Source organism: Rhinopithecus roxellana, chromosome 9 (assembly GCF_007565055.1).
Source record: "Rhinopithecus roxellana isolate Shanxi Qingling chromosome 9, ASM756505v1, whole genome shotgun sequence".
Classification (NCBI taxonomy): Eukaryota; Metazoa; Chordata; class Mammalia; order Primates; family Cercopithecidae; genus Rhinopithecus; species Rhinopithecus roxellana.
The window spans coordinates 67,984,539-68,009,673 of NC_044557.1; the positions used below are offsets into that span (position 1 = coordinate 67,984,539).

The 25,135-nt window shown below is 32.2% G+C and overlaps 1 protein-coding gene across 34 annotated transcripts in view; it reads left to right on the top strand.

Annotated features, from left to right (window-relative positions):
• Positions 1-25,135, top strand: part of RIMS2 (regulating synaptic membrane exocytosis 2) — a 792,768-nt gene that overhangs the window by 435,825 nt on the left and 331,808 nt on the right. For 19 of the 34 annotated variants that reach the window (XM_030937589.1, XM_030937588.1, XM_030937592.1 and 16 more), the window contains 7 exons: positions 1,347-1,414; positions 3,269-3,388; positions 6,559-6,658; positions 7,475-7,598; positions 9,855-9,901; positions 13,104-13,216; positions 22,781-22,911. In XM_030937589.1, coding sequence (XP_030793449.1) covers positions 1,347-1,414; positions 3,269-3,388; positions 6,559-6,658; positions 7,475-7,598; positions 9,855-9,901; positions 13,104-13,216; positions 22,781-22,911 — 703 coding nt within the window. Of the gene's footprint in view, positions 1-1,346; positions 1,415-1,543; positions 1,753-3,268; positions 3,389-6,558; positions 6,659-7,474; positions 7,599-9,854; positions 9,902-13,103; positions 13,217-19,293; positions 19,342-22,780; positions 22,912-25,135 lie in introns of all 34 variants that reach the window. The other 15 variants (XM_030937577.1, XM_030937584.1, XM_030937582.1 and 12 more) reach the window with 2 other exon arrangements.

Below are 25,135 nucleotides of genomic sequence, written 5' to 3' on the forward strand. Positions count from 1 at the left end.
CGTGTTGGGAGATCCACTGCTCTCTTCAAAGCTGTCAGACAGAGTCGTTCAGGTCTGCACAAGCCTCTGCTGCTTCCCCTGTTGTTTTTTAGCTGTGCCCTGTCCCCAGAGGTCTACAGAGACAGGCAGGTTTCCTTGAGCTGCTGTGAGCTCCACCCAGTTCGAGCTTCCCAGTGGCTTTGTTTACCTACTTAAGCCTCAGCAATGGCGGGCGCCCCTCCCCTAGCCTCGCTGCTGCCTTGCAGTTAGATTGCAGACTGCTGTGCTAGCAATGAGGGAGGCTCCGTGGCCGTGGGACCTTCCCGGCCAGGTGTGGGGTATAATCTCCTGGTGTGCCCGTTTGCTTATAGCGCAGTATCGGGGTGGGAATTACCTGATTTTCCAGGTGTTGTGTGTCTAAGTTTGCCTGGCTAGGAAAAGGGATTCCCTTCCCCCTTGCGCTTCCCAGGTGAGGCAGTGCCTCGCCCTGCTTCAGCTCTTGCTGTTCGGGCTGCTGCAGCTGACCAGCACCAATTGTCCGGCACTCCCCAGTGAGATGACCTCAGTACTTCAGTTGAAAATGCAGAAATCAGCGGTCTTCTGTGTTGCTCGTGCCGGGAGTTGGGGACTGGAGCTGTTCCTATTCGGCCATCTTGCTCTGCCCTGACAAAATTGTTTTAGTTTACTTTTTATAAGAATGTGATTTCTGAAAAAAGTTGAAAAATTATATCAAAATATTAAGTGATTCATGATGTTTAAGTAAAGTTTATTTTTAGTAATATTGAATGAATCTGTTTTATAATTTTCATGCAAGTTACTATTTTGTGACAACAATTTTTTTAACCACCCAAATTTCTTAGGAGGTTTTAGCATGATGAAGAATATCATACTGCATTTCAGAAGTGGCATTTAATTATTTGACTTTTTAAAATACGGGTTATTGGCAAACCAATGTAAATGTTTTAAATGTCCCTTAATCTTTGGAGAACAAACTCATGTCTTTAGACCAACATGGGAGTAAAAAAAATAGCATGAATAACAGACATAGCTGATAGTCTTTTTCAGCATATACTTTTTTTTGTTTCTATTTCCGTTTATTATTATTTCTCTTTTTGCAGGATTTTTGTTCTGTAGGGTCTGTCTAGAGATATAAACCTTATATTATACTTTTTATAAATTTTACACGTTTTAAATATTAGCTTTCTTTTGGCATATATATATATATATATATATATATATATATATATTTATACAGACAAAGTTCTCGAGACCAGACAGGATCACACAGTTTAAAATGTTTATAATGTCTCTGTCTGTCCCTTTTTTCACCATCTCCTTTACTGCGCTCTTTTGTCTGACTCTCACAGGAGACATGGATTACAACTGGTTGGATCATACGTCTTGGCATAGCAGTGAGGCATCCCCAATGTCTTTGGTGAGACATGTGGAGCCTTACTATTTAATTTTCGTTATCATTTCACTTTTCCTTTTTTATTTACACCTTTGCATGTTTCTTTTTTGTTTCTTTCTTTCTTTTTTTTTTTTTTTTATCCCATACCTGTAGGGGACAGTCAAAAGGGAAAAAGAAAAACTAGTGAGCAGGCAGTTTTGTCGGACTCTAACACCAAGTCTGAAAGACAAAAGAAAATGATGTACTTTGGTGGCCACTCTTTGGAAGAGGATTTGGAATGGTCTGAACCTCAGATTAAGGACTCTGGGGTAGATACGTGTAGTAGCACAACCCTTAACGAGGAGCATAGCCATAGTGATAAGGTACTGAGATTGTGGAGCCTGCCTTTTAACCTGCTCATTTGGTCTTCGTTTGCTCTCTGTCACTCATTAAAACAGAACATAATAAAAGGACAGGGCATCTCAAGGGTCACTGTAGCATTTCTTAAGGTGCAGAAAAGAAAAACAAAACCAAACTAAACAAACAACAAACCAAAAAAACCTCTTGCTTAGTTTGCTGTTTTTATTGTTTGACGGCATACCAAAAAATAAGTATATAAAAATAAATCTTAGGAACAAAGGAATGTTTTGTCTTTTGTTGCATGAGAGAACTTTGTAGTGTTATTAAAAACCACAAATAAGAAATAATTTTTGGATTGGCTTATTTGATTGCTTGCATATGTTTTCCTTGGGATGAAAATTAAATTATTAATAGTTTGAATCCCAGACAAAAGGGAGATAATTGGGTCTGTTTGCACAGAAAAAGTTGTTTTTCTTTTTTCCCTTTCACTGTCATTTTGGTCTTTTGTTTTATTGTCATAGCATTTTAATGTAGTATTAATTAGTATTAGAGCCCTTGCCATCTGCTTTGATATTTATTATGTTTGCTTTTAGGATAGTGGGACTTTTGAAATCTTTTTACCATATAGATGTGATTGACTGGAACTTGCATTTTGCCTGCTAAATTTTGCATGAAGATATGCCTGTTACTTTTTGATAACTATGAAACTATGATTACACAAATCATTTACTTTCCTATTGAGTGTATCATTCATAATAGAATAGTGTCATTATTTACAGAGGCCTTGGTTCAGCCCTGAGAAACAAAGAAACTACTAATGTTTTCAAGGTTATTTAACAATGGATATCATTGAATTATCTAGTAAAGGTAATTTACTAAATAGATCAAAAACCTGAAAGAATCATGAAAGAACTTCTGAGAAGTGAGAAATGTAATCTATTCCCACCTGTAAATGAAGCCTGTTTCTCTCCCATGCAGATTCAGTTGGGAATTTATTGGGGCTTATGTACACTTCATTATTTTAATCTAGAAACCTCTTCAAAAAAGCCCTCATCATAGGGTCAAATTTAATGTTTTAGTATGATTTGACTTTTTAATTGCTACTGTAATACAGTCTTTCAAAATCTTCCAAATGTGTTTGAAGAGGAAATTTTCATTTTTAAATGAATTCACTTGCATAGAATTTCAGTGTATCTTTTCTACCTGTGAATTTTTATTTTTCAGTATGTAGATAATTAGTTGCACGCATTTTCAAAATTTCTCAGATTTTGTAGAGCTATTCATTATTGTGTTAGAGAACTGTAAGAATTGGAAGTAATTGGATTTTGAAAAAGACTTTGAGATTATACTGAGGTTATAAGCATAATATAGTACACCCTTATGAGCAGTGCTTTGAAATGAAAGCTGGTTTGTGTAATCATGACACTGGAATTCTGAAGTTTAGAGAGGTCATACAATCAGAGACTATTTGTCATAAATTGACAAAATCATTTATTTATTTTGTATTTATTTATTTTGTTTGTTGATGCAAAATGTCAGCACCCTGTAACCTGGCAACCATCTAAAGATGGAGATCGTTTAATTGGTCGCATTTTATTAAATAAGCGTCTAAAAGATGGAAGTGTACCTCGAGATTCAGGAGCAATGCTTGGCTTGAAGGTATGTAATAAAATGTATGATATTTTGGCTCTATACTCTTATAGGTTTGCCAGAAAAGCAAAGGATAACTTTCAACCTGTACCAATTTAGTAGTGTATTTTTCCATTTTCAATAATTTGTGAAGATTTGCACTCATTATCTGAAACATTTCATTTTCCCACTATTATTTAAGAAGTTGCCATAATTCCACAGTAATACTTGTGTACATATAAATTTGGAAGACATTAAAAGTAACCTTATTAGAATCTCCCTGAATCTGAAATACAGTGGTCAAACTCATTTTAACTATACAGTTTATTCTTTAAGTCTAAATCTGTGTTTATATTTTATTAAAGTGATAGTTTTCTATAATTACTCAAAATGATAACTTGGGAAATGTAATATGTATATTACATATGTATATATATAATTTTGTATAAATGCTGTAAAATGTGTGTATGTGTGTGTATGTGCATATGTGCACTTAAGAGAGTACTGTTTGAATTCTAAAAACAAAAATAATTATCCTGGGAAATTAAATACAAATGTTGATTTATATTTTACTGTAAAATACCAGGAAATTATTTGGTAAATACATTAAATAGAGCTTTGTTTGGTTTTTGTGCATCTAGTATACCCAATTAAAACCTGAAATGAAAAAAGAATATGCTGGGTGTCATGGTTCATGCCTGTAATTACAGCACTTTGAAAGGCCCAGGTGGGAATACTGCTTTGGACCAGGAGTTTGAGACCGACCTAGACAACATAGTGAAGTCCTGTCTCTACCAAACTTTTTTTTTGTTTTTTGTTTTTTGTTTTTTTGAGATAGAGTCTTGCTCTGTGGCCAAGTCTGGAGTGCAGTGGTGCGATCTCGGCTCACTGCAACCTCTGCCTCCTGGATTCAAGTGATTCTCCTGCCTCAGCCTCCCGAGTAGCTGTGACTATAGGCGTATACCACCACGCCCAGCTATTTATTTATTTATTTATTTATTTTGTATTCTTAGTAGAGATGGGATTTCACCATGTTGGCCAGGATTATCTTGATCTCTTGACCTCGTGATCCACCCACCTTGGCCTCCCAACGTGCTAGGATTACAGGCATGAGCCACTGCGCTCAGCCCAAAAAATTTTAAAATAGCTGGACATAGCAGCACATGCCTGGAGTCCTAGCTACTGAGAAGGCTGAGGCAGGAGGACTGCTTAAGCCCAGGAGTTTGAGGTTAGAGTGGGCTGTGATCACACCACTGCACTCCAGCCTGGGCAACAGAGTGAGACTCTGTCTCTCTCTAAATAAAGTAAATGTTTTAGAGCTAAGCCATTCCTATAAAAATTGTCCTGTAGAATATAAGAGATATTAGAAAACTTTGGATGTAGGTAGAAGTGGGCTATGTATTAGGTCTTTCTTTCATTTCTTTAAAGAAATACCTGAGACTGGATAATTTATAAAGAAAAGAGGTTTAATCAGCTCATAGTTTTGCAAGCTTTAAAGGAAGCATGGTGCCAACATCTGCTTGGCTTCTGGAGAGGCCTCAGGAAGCTTACAATTATAGTCAAAGGTGAAGGGAGAGTACACATGTCACATGGCAAAAGCAGGAACATGAGAGAGTGGGAGTGGGAAGCAAGGTGCCACATAGGTTTAAATGACCAGATCTTGCAAGAACATTTATTGGGTGGCATCCATGTGCTTGCACTCACCTGAGCATTTTATATCTGTTATCCTAGTTAACACTCACAATAGATGAGAAATAGGCTTAGAGAGGTGTTTAACTTCCCCATGGTCACAAGATGGTGACGATGGTGGAATTTAAAATCAGATTTGACCCATTTCCAGGGACAGTGAGATGTGCCTAAAGTCCCAGCTACTTGGAAGGCTAAGGCAGGAGGATTGCTTGAGCCTAGGGTTTCAAGTCCAGCCTGAGCAAAATAGTGAGACCCTTTGTCTTAAAAACAATTTTTTAATCCAGAGATGCCTATTATAGTGTTAGAATAAAGATTAGGAAGTCTTGGCTTCAATTCCAAATACAGGAGTTACTAGTTACATGAAAATGAACAAATAAACTTCTCTTAGCTTTAGATTTCTTATCTATTCAATGAGGATAATTGAATTGTTGTAATATGATTAAATAAACAAACATACAAACATTTAGTAAAATGCCTGGCAAGCTTTAAGATATCAATAATCATTGTAGCTAGTGTAATTAATTAATTATTATTAATGTTTGTTAAGCCAAGAAAGTTTTTAAATATTTACTTAAGGATATAAGTCAATCAGAGCTATACATTTAATTTTCAGATTCAAACATAGGACTAATTAGTTTATTAACTGAATTGCAGCTATGTGTAATTCACTGTAATTATGGAAAAAATGCGTGGAATAAGATACACCCCATGATTTTTGAATTCAAATAACTTTCACTCTGTTTAGAAGAGAAAAACCAATTCATTTCAGTCAGTGAAGTTAGTTGCTATTATTTGCTTCACTTGCCATCAAATTGAGATATTTGACTGAATGGTGGTTGATTAGAATCAAAGCATTAATTTTGTAAGATATACAAGTATACATATGACTCCACAGCATTATTCCTAACATTTTTTTCATTTTCTAAAAGTTATATTTTAATAGAAACATAAAAATGAAAAATTGAGATTCAGATGGTCTGAAGTTTATATTACTTCTGATGCGATTAAGTAAATTTTGTAATTTTTTTCAAGTAAGATCCATCATCATTATGCACATTATCAGTGTTTCTAAAAGATTACCAATGAAAGTTTGGTGTTATATCCTAATTATAGTAAAAGAAACAAAAATTTTGTATTAAAGTGTTTACATCTATAACTAGAAATGTTTATATAATTAATATGATACTGTAAAATATGTTTTTGGAAATGACAAAAGCAAGAATTTTAGAATAAGGACAAAAATTACCAATTGTTATGTTGTTTCTAAGTTATGCAACATTTTAGCAAATAGTGGGTATTAAATGGCAAAACAGTTGGAATATGTGAAAAAGACCTAGCTTTTAGGGCACGTGCTAACCTAATAGAGACAATAAATTATTTAAGAAATCATTTTCTGTACATTAAATTAGCGTTTTAGGTGTTGCAAATTGTTCTAGGTATTTTTTACCTGAATCTTCAACTATGCTCATTTCAACAATATTCCCGTGTTAATATTTTCCTCTTTTAAACAGGTTGTAGGAGGAAAGATGACTGAATCAGGCCGGCTTTGTGCATTTATTACTAAAGTAAAAAAAGGAAGTTTAGCTGATACTGTAGGACATCTTAGACCAGGTAGGGTTTTACCTTTGATTATTTACATTTAAACTGTCCAACTTTAGTAGTTATGAGTTATTTTCATTTATTTAGAAGTGATTTGACAATAACAAAGAGCTCATTTAACTTAGATATAAATCTCTATTCATTAATGGAAAGTCAAAACTATTATTTCTTGAGTCATAGTAGATCAAAATCATTTTTATATTGACTATATCTTATTTTTTTCTGATGGGTATTCTAATCTGTATATAATATTAACCTATTTTGTTTCCCATAAGACCTTTTTCTTTTGAGAAAATTCTAACATAGTTTAGAACAAACTTTATGGACAAAGGCATATTTCCTACCATGTGTCACCCCTTATCTCTTTGGTAATGGATACTATTGGAGAAATCCTTGAGTACCTTAAAGAGGATTTGATAAGATACTAATTATTAAGGTTTTTACAAGAGAGTTTAGACAGTGGAAACCCTTTACAAAAAAACAAGGTGCTCAGTTGCACATATATTGAGAAACCTAGAGTATAGAGTCATAAAATCTTTCAAGAGGCAACTGATTTTGATTGTTGCTTAGAATTCGAATTTCTATTAAGAAATCACATAGAGATAATGTTTATATAATTTTTTCCTCTAATCATTGTCCTTTTCTGTGAAATATACTAATCACCATAGTCATAAAATTTTGTGTCACTGGAACTGTTCTGAGTATGTTTCATATTGTATAATGGTTATTTTATCCTGTGGAGTTTATTGAAGTTTAAGATGCTGTTAAGTGTAATTTATTGGATCAAATTTTCTTTATGAGATGATTATTACTGACTACACACTATAGGTGATGAAGTATTAGAATGGAATGGAAGGCTATTGCAAGGAGCCACATTTGAGGAAGTATACAACATCATTCTGGAATCCAAACCTGAACCACAAGTAGAGCTTGTAGTTTCAAGGCCTATTGGGTAAGTTGGTTTCAGTATTTTATATGTGTGTGAAGTTGAATACTGTTAAACTATTTGTAATGTGCCATTTAATAATTTCTGATTGCTTTATGGAAATAAATTATCTTGTAGACAATAACTTTTTCTCTTTCCTTACCAAAAGCACCACACCAAAAATAATATCTCTTTATCTGATCATATAGATGGTAGAATATACAGTTACTTACAAAAGAAGAAATATTTACGTGTTTATTCATTTTATTGTAACACCTTAAACGGTGGTTATAGGATTTAGTAGGGGAAGGAGACTATAAATCATCTATAGTCTACACATTTTACATTTTCCAAAATAGAGATTTCAACATAGGAAAGAAAGGGCCAAAGGACATACAACTCCTAGATCGAGGTAATAGTTTATGGAAAAACATGACATCTTTTTTAACAAGGTGAACAAACAGACCCAAAATAAGCAAACATCAAAGTACTCTTTGGCTTTGTAATTTATACCTCTGTTTTATAATGCCTATGCATTAAATGTAATGCCTATAGATTAAAATTGACAATTTCCAGACATTGGCAATAAATGTTAAAGAGGCAACTGAATTACATTATATGCCAAGGTAAAATATATACCTGTATCAGAGTAAAAGTAACAGAAAAATATTACTGTTAGTGAATTATTAAATGGAGATTTAGGGTAAGAGCATTCTAGGGTGAAGCCTACAGAAATCATTTGTTGTAGAATAGTAATGTCTAGTTTTAATTCATTTAGGAAATGATGGGCCTGTATTATTTTTATCTCTTTTTTGAAAATGCTGAAGAAAACGACTTAGGGTGGTAGCTTAGTTTTATTGAAATGTTCCTTTTAAAGTATTAAATCTGGTACTTGAAACTGTATTCATTTTTTATTTTGTCTTTTCATAGTTTTGTATCATGGTAAAACTGCAGTGTATAAGATTAGTGTATTGATCAAATATATTTCTTGGTATTAAAGGATCTTCAAGTCTTGTTTTTGTTTAATATTTTAAATAATTTATAGTCCTTTATGTAATTTACTGAATGAATGTAACGATTAATATTTACTCCTTGTGTCAAATCTCAAATAAAAATATACACTTATTTTTGGTGTAAATATAGTTCCATGGTAATGTTGAGATTTCCCCATAAGAAACGTGTTTGTCTTTTCTCAGTGATGTTACTACATTTTATAAGTTTCCGGTGGCTCCTGCCTGTTATCCCAGCATTTTGGGAGGGCGAGGCGGGTGGATCCCTTGAAGTCAGGAGTTCAAAACCAACCTGGCCAACATGGTGAAACCTTGTCTCTGCTCAAAATACAAAAATTAGGGTGAGGCAGGAGAACTGCTTGAACCCAGAAAGTGGAGGTTGCTGTGAGCTGAGATCACGCCACTGCACTCCAGCCTGGTGACAGAGTGAGACTCTATCTTTAAAAAATAAAAATAAATAAAATAAAATAAAATAAAATAAAATGAAAGTTTTAATCACAACATGAATATTTTACTTTTTATTTTGGTGATATTTTATTTGTACTTTAATGTTACTGATTTAGAACTGCAGGTAAAACCAAAGAGCAGAAGAGAATAAAAACATATCTGTAAAACTTATCTTGTTTAATACAAATTTTTTATAATGGATAATTGTGCAGTAAGACACATAGAAAATAAAGTCTCTTTTTAAAAGTATGCTGTGGATGCATATGAATTTTATTTCCTTTTAAATAGTTGAGGTTGGCCCAGAATACTTTTATGAGGAATAAGTACTAAGGCTTGTTTCTTATTTATATAATACCACTATTATACACAGTTTTCTTCATTTTTTTTTTTGTTTTTTTTTGAGACGGAGTCTCGCTGTGCCGCCCAGGCTGGAGTGCAGTGGCCGGATCTCAGCTCACTGCAAGCTCCGCCTCCCGGGTTCACGCCATTCTCCTGCCTCAGCCTCCTGAGTAGCTGGGACTACAGGCGCCTGCCACCTTGCCCGGCTAGTTTTTTGTATTTTTAGTAGAGACGGGGTTTCACCGTGTTAGCCAGGATGGTCTCGATCTCCTGACCTCGTGATCCACCCGTCTAGGCCTCCCAGAGTGCTGGGATTACAGGCTTGAGCCACCACGCCCGGCCAGTTTTCTTCATTTTACACTGTCCTATTAATAGATTGATAATGATAAAAAATATGAGTTGCATTAATTGTTGAAACAGTTTCTCTTTCTTTCTTTCTCTCTTTCTTTCTCTTTCTTTTTCTTTCTTTTTCTTTTTATCATTTCAGAGATATACCTAGAATACCTGATAGCACACATGCACAACTGGAGTCCAGTAAGTTTTATTTATTCTAGAAGAAAATGTTATTTATAATTGCATTCATCAGAGGTCAGATGAAGTATTTAGCTAGTAATGTGAAGTAAGTAATATGACAACCTTGCTATCAAGTATGTAAGCATATAAAGATGGAAAATTTAGTATTATTTCATGTCACTGTGGGAAAAAATACAAAAATGTAGAGTATTTTAAGTTTCTTTTAAACATATTATCTTATTACAGATTTTTAGATAGCATGATTAAGGTATACTGCAATAAACTGCACATACTTAAAGTACACAATTAGGTAAGTTTTGACATACATATATACCTGTGAAACCATCATCCCAACAAAAAATCATGAACATAGTCACTGCTCCCAAAAATTCACCCCCAAAACTTCCCCTAGTTTTAAAATTTACTATTTGTAACCTCATCCTCATTAAGTGGGGGGAGATGCTTAGAATAAACTAGTGAATAATTACATTTATTCTAATTTATGTTTTTGGAAAGTGGGATAACAGTTCTGATTTAACATCAGAGGAGTAGTGGAACAATAAATACATAAGTTTAATGTCAAATTTATCTATAATTTTAAACATTATTGTTAGTAGTATTTCAGATGTTAAATTATTTTTTTCAATGAAGTAAGTTTCTTTATTGATTGAGAGTACAGTAAGGGATATTGGGAGAGAGGAAAAAAAGGATTGCAGTTTGAAATATGTTGATCAGGCTAGACCACATTGAAAAGGAAGGATTGAAGGAAACATTTGGAGTGGCTGCCTGGGGGGAAATCTTTCCAGGTACAGGATGTGTGGATGCAATGGCAAGAAAGCCTAAGGTGCATTTAAGGAAATTCAAGGAGGCCAGTGTAGCTGAATGGAGTGAGCAAGAGGAAGAATGGTATGAATGAGGATAGAGGAATAATGGGCAAATTGCAAAGGCCATAAACCCACTCTAAGGACATTGGCTTTTACTTTCAGGAAAATTGGGAGCTATCTAGGATGGTTTTGAGTAGATACTTAGTGTTGAAACCTGGCTAATAGGTTGCAAATAGATTAATAGAGTCGAAGGTAAAAGCAAAGAGACTAACTAGTGAGAAGGCTAATCTAGTGGCAAGATAGTGGTGATGTAAACCATGTTGGTAGCAATGAGGATGGTGAGAAGTGGTCGGATTCTCTATATACCACAATAATTGAGAATGCACTATTAAAATAGATGTTTTTTTACTTTCATATTTACAATTACAAGTTTCTTTAAAGTCTTTATCAGAGTAGTCCTTTGAATGCCATAGCTCTATACTTGAAAATATAGTCCCATGACTTATTTGATTTAGTATCTTTGACTACATGCTAAATGATTTTATCCAAAATAATATCATGATCACATAAAACTGTAACATAAATAATCAAATTATAATTATTATAAAATGATATCATCATTATCCTTATTGCTCCCATTTTATTTAGTACTTATAACTGTGCTTGATGTTGTACCTATACCATCACATTTAATTTTTACAACAATCCTATGGGGTATGTTAAAATTTTTATTCACCTTTATTACATCTCTCAGATATTGTATGAGCAACATGGAAACCTTTATCTTATTTTAGCTATTTAAAAAGACCCTAGGCTGTAATTCCAAAATAGTTTCTGAGGAGACAGGGGTCCTTTCTCAGATTAGATCCACTCTTTTATTCTTTAAACATTGATGTTTTTCCAAGCCCCTGTCCTTAACCATCTTTATTCCTGGTTCCTCAATAAATTCTTTTCTTCTTATGGTTGTAATTGCCAGCTGTATAACTTCTAAGTTTACATTATCAAAAGGAGGTATCATTGTCCCTACATGCCTGGATGTTCAAAGAATACATTCTGTTGTGTCTTCTGCTGCCTGAAGTTTAACAACCTTTATTGTAAAAACAACGACAACAACAACAGCAACAAAACCCAGCTTCTTTCTTAGCAGAAAGGTTTCATTCGTGCTACTTGCTAGTAATATAAAAGGTATCACTGTTACTTCTAATCCTAAGCCTTGCAGTTTCCCTTTCATTTTACACCGTATTCTCTCTAGAGGTGAGTTTTATCTACCTTCATTTCCAATTAGGCATACAACTCTACAGGTTAATTTCCAACACTAGTCTCTACTTGGACATTTGGTCCCATCTGTAGTTCCACTTAACTGCTTTACATCTCCCATTGGATGTCTCAGAGGTGTTGTAGGTTCACTGTGTTCCCAATTAAGTTTTTATACATCCATTCCCTTAAACACAGGTCTTCCTGGCCAAGCGTGGTGGCTCACGCCTGTAATCCCAGCACTTTGGGAGGCCGAGGCGGGTGGATCACGAGGTCAGGAGATCGAGACTATCCTTGCTAACACGGTGAAACCCCGTCTCTACTAGAAAAAACAAAACAAAACAAAACAAAAAATTAGCCGGACGTGTTGGCGGGCGCCTGTAGTCCCAGCTACTTGGGAGGCTGAGGCAGGAGAATGGCGTGAACCCGGGAGGCGGAGGTTGCAGTGAGCCAAGATCAGCCACTGCACTCCAGCCTGGGTGACAGAGTGAGACTCCGTCTCAAAAACAAAACAAAAAACAAAAAACAGGTCTTCCCCAGTGTTCTGAATCCCAATGAATATCAGCAATGTTCTGTCCAGAGAACATGACAGACATACAGGGAATATTCTTATCCCCAAGAATGAAAATAGTGACAATAAATATTTAATATTTTATTCCTTTTTTTATGCCCCTCACTTCTTTCTGCCAGTATAATTTGTTATATTGTTCTATACATAATTTTAAAAATTTAATAATTTTGTACTTATTTTCTTATTATTTACAAATGTAGTCTTTCAGTTGCTTTATTGATTTATGTTTTGATTACTCCTTGTTTCTATTTTTAAATTTTTCTTAATATGTCATCATAAGATATAAATACAGTACACTTAACAGATAGTAACTAAGTCCTGAGGTAGAGGCCTGTCCCTACTATAATTGGCACAGAAAATGGTTCACTATTGATCTTAAGAGAATCCCTATACTGCACTTTTGCTTCCAAAAAAAACGCTTTAAGAATATTTCAACATTGTGTCTAAGAAAATGGACTATATAATGACATTTTGTGGACATCAAAAAAATAAATAATTTAAAAGTTATATGGCAAAACTTACTAAATACTTGTGAAGAGCCATTGTTATTTGTTATGTGTAATTATCGTTGCAGGTTCTAGCTCATTTGAATCTCAAAAAATGGATCGTCCTTCTATTTCTGTTACCTCTCCTATGAGTCCTGGAATGTTGAGGGATGTTCCACAGTTCTTATCAGGACAACTTTCAGTATGTAGTCATTACATTTACTCTTCTTTTCAGAATATCAAATAGTACTTTTAAAATACGATGCTAGTTTTTTACAAACCAAGTTATTCCTAGAACATAATTGTGCTTTTAACCTCCCACTTTATCATTCCTTTAGTTTTCGAAATCCAATTTTGATTGTTTATCATACTGCTTTATTTATTAGAGTTAGATTTTCTGGAATTTAATAACAGTTAGATTTTGTGAAGGTACCTAAACTCTTTTGTATGTTAGTAATTATAACAAAATTCAAATTCATAATTTTTGCTCTGTACCTTAAGATGACTATAATGTGTCATAGATTTTTAAGAGAAGTAAAAATGTTGCACTATGTAAAGATGGTATTTCAGATAAAAGTAAATATGAATTCTTCACTGCTTTTCAACTTTAAGGATTTTGGTGTCAGTTTATAGTCATCATTGGAGTTCAATATTGCTATGAAATATAGTGATACTTGAGATGTTTTTGTCAATAGACAAAATGAAATGAACAGAGAAATATATAATGGATTGCTGAATACTTCAGATAACTTTGCACATTAAGTGATCCCTGATTTGAACATTTTAAAATAAAACTTAAATATTCATTTATGCATTTTATATTGTGTTGATATCAGAGGAGCTTTACAAATGTAAGTCTTTACTTTTTATTCATTTGTTCTGTTGTCATTCCCTTATTAAACCATTTAAAAGTAGTAACATAATAAATTTATTCTTATACATTAGAAAAATACAGGTTGATATTACCAGTATTGTTGGTGATTACGAAACTTGAAATTTCATGAGTATTAAAAAGATATTTAGGTTGTCAAAATTCAGACATTGAATTTTGGATTAACAGAAAGTTACAGTTAAAAACTAAATTATTTGAGGCTGATATTTTAAGCCCAGAAAAGATAGCTTTTTGTTAAATTAGCTATGAAATTTTTCCTTTGATTTTTTTTGGGAGGAGGGTGGGAAAGGGTAGTTATTTGTTTTTTTCTGAAGTATTTTCATTAATTAAAAGGAGTTATAGGAAGTATATGCAAAAAGGAAAAAAGTTCATTCGCAGTCATTAAAAAAGTCATTAGACATGTCTTTTTTAGAATGATTTTGACCATAAAGGTGACAATAACAGAAAAGTTATATAAGAAAGAATATGTGATGCTATTAGGAAATTGTAAATGTTCCACTAAAATAAATTTCTTCCCTTATTATTTTTTTTCCTTTCTATTTCATAAACAGAGTGAACTTTTTCATTTGAGGCTAGTGGTCTTTTTTCAAGTCTGCAAAATAAGTAGCATCTTTCTACTTATTCTTACATGTATCGACAGCACATATGTTGTCATTTATAGTTACAAACGTATGTTTTCTTCTACTATGCTATAAAATGCTAATAAAAGTTGTTTCTTATTATGGATCCATTTCAATAGTTCATCCTTAAATAATGTTTTTGGGGCTGGATGATCCCAGTCCATAAATAAAACTGTGTTTGTGGTGTGTGTGTGTGTGTCTGTCTGTCTGTCTGTGTCTGTGTGTATGTATAGTTTGCTTGAGTTCGTAAAGAAGGAGTGGAAGTTAGATTTTCTATAATAAGTAAGTATCACTTTGTTTTCTTATTTGAATCCCAAGGTCTTACTACAGATTGGACTAGGAGGGGAGGACGAGAAGCATAGTTCAGGGATTTAGACAAATTTCAAATTCAACTATTTTTTTCATGGTTCAAAATTAATATGGTAAAAGGTACAACTGTTAAATATTTGGGGGAAATATAAACTTAAAAGTTTCACTTCTAAATTTATGTATAAAGTTGTAAAGTTATAGTATTTAGATTTATAAGTGGTTTTGTAATTTAAAATGTGTACTATTTTCTCCTTTTCTTATGACTTGGAAGGAATATGTTCCACTATGATATTATTAGTAAAACTTTTAGCTGTATCTGTTTTGAAATTATTCACACATATGCCCATACCCTACCCTATATATAAAAAATGTTGGTTATAAATATACTGCATATTTATTGTGGGAAATCTGGAAAGCACAGAAAATTAATAAGATGTAAAAATCAGCTATAATCCTGACACTGAAATATAACCATTCACTACATATAAATTTTTAAACAAAACTGAAAAAAAAATACTATTTTGAATCTTGATTTTTCTCTTAGTAATATTGTGGACTTTTTCCTGTCTTTAAAAATTCCTCTTAAAATTGTTTTAATGGACATTTTAATACTTCATTGTAACCTAATTCACTATTATAGGGTACCTTGCTTGTTTCTAACTAATTTTTATGAATAATGATACCGTGGAAATCCTTGAATATAAATCTTGAATATTTTTGTTAGGACAAAATTCTATTGTCAGAATAACTTTCCAGAAATAAAATTACAATATAAAAGGCAAAGGAAAATTTTAGGATTTTTGAAATCTATTTTCAAATTTTTCCTTCAGAAATGATTTTACCTAATTAAACTCCAATCATCTACTTAAGAAATCTGTGTTAAGTTCTGACCCCCACATCAGGTATAGTGCTAGTCACTGCGAATACAAGTTTTTACCTTCATGTAACTTATGAATTTTATTCTTATATTTTTGCATCCAGGAAAACATAACTAAGATGCTATCTGGTATATAATAATTCCCTTTATATTTAATCCTGTCTCTATCAGCCTGGAGACAATTTTGGTTTGCTCTAATGATGTAGAGGTTGGAAAAATATATCTACATATATCAACCCTAAGGAAAACTAGGAAGTCATAAACCAACATTACAATTCCTTTTTCCTTCTTTTCTACCTTTGGACATTTTTGCTTTTGGTTAGTTTTTACTTGGGCCCATACTTCACTTACAAAATTATGATATTGCTAATGCCTGAGAACAATGATAATTTTTATAGTATGTGAGCTGGCCTTCCTAATACTCTGTCAGTTCATGTCTCAAATAGAAAATATATACATATAATATCATTCTCAAAGGAGGTGATTATAAAAAAAAATGTAAATTTGTTGTTTACATTTTCATGCTCAAGGCTGTTGATTTTTTTAAATGTATGCAATTTATTTTCTCTCCATTTTTGAATTGTCCTGCTGTTTATTATTCTACTGCATAGCAGTGAAAATGCCATTAATGTATTTGGTGAAGAAAATCAGCATGAATTCAGGTTTATGCCACGTAGGCTGTATGTTAGCTTTCTCACTGACAGCACTGCCTTATTAGGACCCTATTTTTAATATGTGTTCTTCCAGAATTTAGCTGTTTTTCTCCTTCAGTTGATTACTTTTGTAGTTAATAGTTTCAATTAGTTTATAGTCTTTGACTATTTTGATAATAGGGCATTAAAAGAAAATATAGCTTTCAATTCTTTTCAAAGTGAGAAAAGGCTCAGAATTCTCTTTCTGTGGGAACATATTACCCAATTGATACTACTGTTAATCATATTTTATTTCATTTGCTTCATGATCTGTGGTTGATTTATGGTTGCAGTGTTTTTCCAAGTTACTTTAAAAAATATCTTTTGACTCCATTTTAAGTAAATATTACAAATATCCATTTTATATGCCCATTTGAAAGGAATACATAATTTAAGGAGTGGTATATGTCCTTTCTATCTCCCTGGAAACTCCATAGCCTTTTTAAAACTTTCTATAAATGAAAGGTTTTTTTTGAGCTTTTATCTGTTACACTTCATTGTTATAACTTTGTTATTCTGAAAGTATTGTATGAAAAGAATGTTCTAAAGATACTAGTACAATTAATAGTGGAAAGTGATATTAAAAATGCAAAATGAATTGTGGTGTGCAAATTCAAATTCTTCTTTTGTATGAAGCCTGAATTGTTTAGATATCATCAGGTCTCTCATGCTTACAATAAATGAATTAATAGTAATTACAAATTACAGTGAGACACATAGTGTTTTGCCATCCCTATCTGAAATATCCATAGAGACAGAAAGCAGTGGTTACTAATGTACAGCGAGATGGAAAAATAGGGAGTGATTATGTAAAGTACAGAGTGTTCTGGGATGATGAAAATATTTTGAAACTGGAAGGAGGTAGTAATTCTGTGGTAATTCCACAGAATTCTGAACACAGTATTTGCCACTGAATTGTATACTTTAAAATAGTCAGTTGTATGTCTGGTGAATTTTACATTAATTTAAAAAAATATTGTCAACACAAAAATATATTTTTATAGCCATATTTAAAATATAAACTCATGGGTGAAGATTAAGTGTAAATTGCCATAGGTTTTAGAAGGTTGATTTCAGAAGTCTGTGAGATGCATGTATGAGTTCATTTTAGAACATGGAAAAATGTTTGCTTTAAAGGATTAATGTATTTGAAAGTATTATTTCTTTTAAAGGGAATCTTTTATTTTATGACATAATATTTACTTGTAAAAATATTCTGTAACCTTAATATTTTTGGTCTAAAACAAGACAGGTAGGAGGACAGGGGAAATAAAATGTATTTCTAAAGTACCTTGTTTAGTCCCTTTTTTCAACATGCCAAATTTCTCTGTGAATTTCATATATCCCATCTGTCATTTGCTAAAGCATTATAATAGCCTGTGGTTATGCCGACAGACGTCAGTAACACACTCCACATCTGAATATTTCTTTCTTCCTTTGGGAATATTTCCACATAAAAAGGAAGACAGCTTAGATTTGAAACTGCCTTGGTTTTGAAAGAGACAGACAGAGAGAAAGAGAGAGAGAGAGATTGAGAGAGAGAGAAAGATGACTCATGATTGAATGACAGTCTGCTTTTAAGTCTGCTTTCCTTTGGGTTTTAGATTTATGTCTTAAATAAACGTGTCTGATCAATGCCAACTGGACTGAGCAAAAATACTCTTAGTACTCATTATCTGTTTCCAGTTAGCAGTGGAAAGAGAGAAGCCTTTATTTATGACTTTGAAGTAGACAAGAGAGACATCCATAAGAAATGTGAGGAATGGGATAGAATCTTGGTGATAGAAGCAGAATTAAATGCCTTGAAATCCATTCCCAAACCTGATTATGTTCTGATTTAGCTGTTGGAATGCCTAATAAAGGTACAACATTCTGATTATTGTGGTGTCTTTTGGAAACTTTCAAAATGAAAACAAAAGTCAGTAAGAGAAAGGAAATTTGATTTGATTCTGAGAATTTGATTTAGTGATTTAATTAGAACTGGGTTCTATTTTCTGTCTTACACTACCTTGCTTTTTGTTTGAGTATGGGCAAGTATGTCTAGCCCTTTTCTGTGTTTCCTGACCTACAAATTGTGAGTAGAAGCAACTACCTCATAAGGTTGTTGGAAATACCATGAGGCAATAAACTTACAATAAACTGTCAATAAAGCCTTGAAAAAGTGCAACAAACTGTATAAGCAAAAAGAGATAAGATATTGTCATTAATAGGTGTGATTAGCAATAAACAGTGTTACCTTAAGTGGTACATAATAAATGTCTGATGATGGCGTTTCAATACTAGAACCTGATAGGGATTCATCAAGTATGAATCAAGTAATTAATCCAATGCATTTCTGCACACTTTTATTTTAATGTGTTTATTCTTTTAAGAAATTCTAAAGCCAATTTGGCTAATAGTTTTTGGACTTTGGGTAGACATACTTTGGAGAAGTCACACATTACTTCCACAGATGGGTTTTCACTCATAACTCTGTAATACATTTTCAACTAACTTCTTTTTGTACTGTCCTATTTTCTGTGTAGTATGTTTAAGGATAAAATATGAAATTTATTGATTCTTGGGTTATGCTTTTAATCATTCTTTCAAAATACATGAGCCCAAATATATTATTTTATATACAGTCTTAATTCTTGTTTTGTGAACTACATTTGAAAAATTTGATTATATAAATTCTAGTATTTTGTATAGTTTTTAATGTTTTTTGGCATTGGACAAAATTAATTTATTCATTACTCTGAAGTACTTAATTTCGATAAATATTGTCATGGAAAAATTGTATTTAAGGGATAGTTGTATGTGTTTGTTTTTACTTTTGGTCTTTTAGTTCCAGTGTGTTGTCCTTTTTGGTTTTGTTTTATTGCTTTTTTCTTTAATTTTGCTTACCAGAGCCAAAGCCTTAGTAGAAGAACAACGCCTTTTGTTCCTAGGGTTCAGGTAAAGGCCTTGTCTGCCTGATAGAAACTAAAGTTGTGTTTAACCCTTATTTGTATGTTTTTGGAAAATGCGTTAGTAGGAAAACTTTTTTTGGTATGTTGCTCCAACCCATATTATTGACTTTCAAATCATTTTATTAGCCAGCTCATAAAAATTTGCATGGGGATTAGAATATTGAATAAAAATTTAAAGAGACAATCTTTGTTAGTGATTTTATATGATAAACTAAATACTAAACCTTATAGATTTCAAAGTGGCATTTAATGTAGATTCTACTTATATATATGACATTTACAGAAATAGCTAATTTTATACTGTTGATATTTTTCCTTGTTACACTAAGGTTGCTGTCTCTTTAAATCACTCATTATGTCACTTAACATCTATATTCTCTTGCATTTTCCAAGTAATAACTCCTTGAGGAGATGCAAATAAATTTGTACCTTATTTAAAATATGAATTTTATGCATATTATATATAAGGTTCATTTTTTGCAAAGTATTTTACTTTGAAAGAACAAAATTATAGTCCAAATAAAATAAGTTGGATTTATTTTGTTAATATTTTTCCATTGTAGTTTTATTTAATTTTATGTAATAGTTGGGTACAAGTTGTTTGCCTCTTTTCATTAGGAACCCCTTATATGGTAAAGTAATGGCAATATAGTTTTTTTTTAAGTAGTATTATGCTTTCCTTGCTTTGCTGCATGTTGTTTTTTAAAAATTTGTTGCTTCTGAGTAATACTTACTTTGTTTAAATTTTAAAAATTAAATTATTCTTGTTAATATTATACAATATAAAATATTTACCTATGCTGCTTAGGTCCTACTTAGGAAAATTAAAAATAGTTACATGCTAAAGCTGGAATGAGAAATATTTTAAAACAATTTAAATTATACTAATATTTTTATTAATGAAATTGGGGCTGAACAGAAACTATGTCAGAACCAGAATTGTGAAGATATGTTTGTTATATTTGGGGGAATCAACAGCTATATTTTAAACACTTATTTAAAAAGCACAGATAAGAAATTAAGAATGTTATAAAGTGATGTACCTAATAAAATCTGTTTTGATTATGTGAACTGGATATCTATTAAAAACTTCAATGCAAGTCCTATAATATAAATAAAAATTAGGGCTATATTCAAATACTCAGTTTAAAGCAGTCTATTAAAAGGTATAATTTTGGTCAAATAATTAGTAAAGTTAAAATGTGCCTATTTGCTGTTTAAATTATTTTAATATTTGTACATTTGTAATTTATAATTTAGTAAACTCTAAAATATTATACCAAAAATAAGCCATATGTTTACTCTGTATGAGAAATGGATAATATTACTAACTGATAATATTTTGGTTTTCCATGGCATAAGGAAATCTGAAAAGAATACTCTATCAGACTTTTGAAATATATATCTCAAATGCTAGTTTTAATGATTTTAAAGGAGAAAAAATATTGCTGGTGGAGATGGCAACAAGTACTTAGTTTAACCCCCCAAAAGGTTCTCATAGAAATCAATAATTTGCTCTAATAATTTTTAGCTTAGTCTCATAATAATTATTGTTTCTTAAACGTAACACTTATTGGAAATAAATCTTTTTAGCCTTGCAGAATCTTTTTTTTTTCCTTTGAGATGCTTAATATTCATGTCATGAACCTCAGAGAAAGCTTTTTAATGTCTTAGAAAAAATGAAGCCATAAACTCTTTAAAACTGATGAAAATAGAGAATACCATAGAAATCAGTTGGGTTTTTGTCACATATTTATGATACTATCTATAACACCTCTTTGATCTCATATACAATCAGACATTCCTGCATTTCTCTCTTTTTCACTCACATCTTTTGCCAGAAGAATAGTCTCCTTTTGGCCCCTTTTTCTTATCTGTATCTATGTTCTAATATTATTAGAAAAGCAAATATTTGAACTGTTTTCTTTTCATATATTGGAGACTTTTTTCTTCAAGTTGTTAATCTCTTAATCTAAGGCAGTGGTTCTCAAATTTTAATGCACTTGAGGATCACCTAGGGACCTGTTAAAATCCAACTTCCAGGGCCTCGTTCTGATTCAGTAGGCGAGAGGTGGGCCCAGGAATTTGTAACTTTTTAATAAATAAGTGAGAAAATACTGACATGGAAAGTTTATTAGCCCAATTTAAGAAATACTTGTCTAGGGTCTATTTTTGTACTTAGCAGCTCCATTAGAAAAATTTCTTCTTATTCAATAGCAAGATAATACCTACATTAAATGTAAAAACATAAAAATTGATAACTATAATTTAAATAAGTTGGATATTTCTTACTCTTATTCCTATAAAAGGGCTGATTCCATTTGGCAAAAAAAAAAGATGGAAATAATTTTATATACTTTTTTGGACTGTCAGTTTACCTTTTCTGACTCAAAAGTTGCTCAGTGTCTCTCTCATTCTCTAGGATATGAAGTGAGGGACTCAACAAAGCTATGTTGGAATTGGAATTGAACTGCTAGTGTTTCATGTATAACCAGTACTGATTTGTAACTGTTATTCTCAAGTTCCAAATTTTGGTTCCATTTCAGTTTCAACATAGTGGTTAGATATGTGCTGAGTTCTGGGCCGAGATGTGGATCAGAGCCATAATTATCATAGATCCTGACATAGTAGAATCAGACAACTAGGTGTGCAGGTGTGAGGTATGTGTGTGGGAGGTGATAACTGTTAAATCAAGTAAATTCAGCAGTTGGATATGAAGTTCTCTTCCCTAATTATGGCACAGGGAAATTGTTCTCATTTTCTTATCTCAAATAATAAAATGTACTCTTATTATCCTAAGGATATTATTCATCAACTTCACAAAAGAATGAGACTTAATGTCTGAATAAGGAAAAATTTTAAAGATGAATTCATTATCATTTTAAGTTCAAACTGAAGGAATCTGTTGACTAAAGCTACTAGTAAATCCCTTTTGCTTATAATATTTTAAATGTTTTTAACTGTGAAACAACATAAAACATTTACTTGAAAATTCCCTATGAATGTTATATAAACAGGATATTATCTACTCAATTCATTTTGAGCACTTATTCTGAACTCAGTTTTTTTTGTAGGCGAACCAAAATGAGCTAGTGATTCTTGCATAAGTAAAGATACAGATCAATCATTTTATATAAAGTCCTTAATTATGATAATGTAGTTATGTACATGTTAATAAGCAATCACATTAAGATAATAAAAAGCCCACATGCTTGATCAGTCAAACTGAAATGTCTGAATCATTCTTTTATTCATTGAAGTTATTATAGTATATCCTTTTATTTTTAACTAGCCACAATTTACTAAGTAAAATTTATATTCTGTGCTAATGATACTGTAAGAGAATGGGGTGAAGATTGGAAAGGTAAACATTGTGTTTGTGTAGTAAATGTTTGAATTGATAAATTAATATTTTTGCTTTTCAGATAAAACTGTGGTTTGACAAGGTTGGTCACCAATTAATAGTTACAATTTTGGGAGCAAAGGATCTCCCTTCCAGGGAAGATGGGAGGCCAAGGAATCCTTATGTTAAAATTTACTTTCTTCCAGACAGAAGGTAAGGATATAAAACAAAAATAAATGTTCTGAAAATAAATGAGAAAATGTTAATAGCAATGGGTATTTCAATTCTATATCATTTATTGGTATCATACTAGTGAGATATGTGAAGTTTAACATAAACGTGATGGTTCTTAGGAATCCAAATAGTGACAGTAAATAAGATTTTTAAAAACTTAAATGTTGTATATGTGATTTTAAATATTAATTTTAGGCATGTGTGTATTATTTCTTGTATATATTTTCATTATTCAAAATCATTAAAAGTTATGCTTCCTAAAATCAAATTTTTAACACAAATTACAGAGTCAAAAAGCTAAAATACTAGAATTTTTAGTCAAAAATACTAGCTCTTTTAGTCAAAAAGCTAAAAATACTGCTAAAAAGTGCTCATTTCTCTGCAATTTCTACCTCCTCTTACCAAGATATTATTTCTCTCTATTCTATAAATTTAACAAGTTGTTTTGTATTCATCACCTTATATCGTCAAGAAAACTTACCACAAGTCCCAGAATCACCTTCTTCAAGCATTATTTGTTTTGTGTTTATTCTAATCAATATAAGTGGTATTGTTCTACCCTTAATTTTTTTTCTTTTTGTTCTACCCTGATTTGATTGGAGAAATACTTTATCTGAAAATAAATCTAATCACTCTGAATTTCAGGCATGTAAAAAATAAAAGAGACTATTCAATAGGCATCATGAAAAAAGAAAGAAGGAATGATACCAGTTACCTTTCCCCGATTATCTGTCTGCGTCCCTGCCTCCCACGGCAGAGTGCTCTCAAGATCTCGTTATTTTTTCTCGGGTTGAAAGTGGATAGGCACAGATGTGATCTTAAACATGTTTATACACTTTTGGATTCTCATTGATTTAGTTATTTGGTTCAAGTAGAAAGTCATCAAGGTTGAGTTCGGTACCAAAGTGTCACCTGAACAACAATCTCAGCAAAGAAAAGGACAAAAGAATAGACAATGAACAAAGGCTTTGCATTTTATTTGATACATATTTTGAAGTTTTATACTCTTTTTATATCTTGAAGTTAGTCGCCAGTTAAAATACATTTCTTCTTCTAATTTTAAGTGAAAACATCTAGTGTTTACATGCTGTTACTGAATTACATTTAATGGAAACCAAAGTTCTAGTAACATGAAAATAAATTTTTAAAAAAGGATTAGGTTGGATTTTATTGTTTTTAAAAATTAACTACCTTCTCAGCAATTTGGTGATTCATTAAAAGATCAATTATTTATTTTATTATAATTAGACTTTTATTTTAAAATGATGTCTATAGCATGCTTATTGATCTTAGTGTTTAAATATCTTTAGCACCTTCTCAGTGTTTGACTTAAGCAGTATGCTTTGATTCTGAAGGCTTTATTTATACTTCTAGAGAAAGTAAAACTCATTTTTTTTTAACTTGCTGAAAATAAGGTTATTTTTAATGGTTTTTTTTTTGTGAATTGGTGCTTGGGTACGTACTAAATTGCCTTATTAAATTGTAGTCATGTATGTTAGGTTTATAAGAAACTTCAGAGATTGTCTATTCCTCTTCCTATTCAACATAGAAATCCTGTCTAAAATTTTCATTCTTTATCTGAGAACTTTTTTTCTGTCCTTAAGAGAAAGTTCATGACTTCCTCTTGTTTTTCCTTTCAGATTCTGATAGAAACCATTTTTGTTTGTTTGTTTGTTTTTGAGACAGAGTTTTGTTCTTTTTGCCCAGGCTGGAGTGCAAAGGCGCGATTTCGGCTCACTGCAACCTCCACCTCCTGGGTTCAAGCAATTCTCCTGACTCAGCCTTCCTAGTAGCTGGGATTACAGGTGTCTGCCACCAGGCCCAGCTAATTTTTTGTATTTTTAGTAGAGACGGGGTTTCACCATGTTGGCCAGGATGGTCTCGATCTCTTGACCTCGTGATCCACCTGCCTTGACCTCCCAAAGTGCTGGGATTACAGGTGTGAGCTACTGCACCTGGCCGGATATAAACCATTCTTGAATTAGATAGCAAGGCTCCTGTTAAATACTTTCATCCTGGCCTTCTTGGAAGAACCTTTATCTCTTGACAGGGTCTCAAAATTCATTCGTCATCAATGAAATATGAGTAGATGTTAAATAAATATTTGTTAAAGCTGTAAGCAAAGGTAGGGAGAGAAAGATCGTACATCACAGTCCTTGTTTCAGATAAGTTATTCCCATACACATTATCACTTCTTTCCATG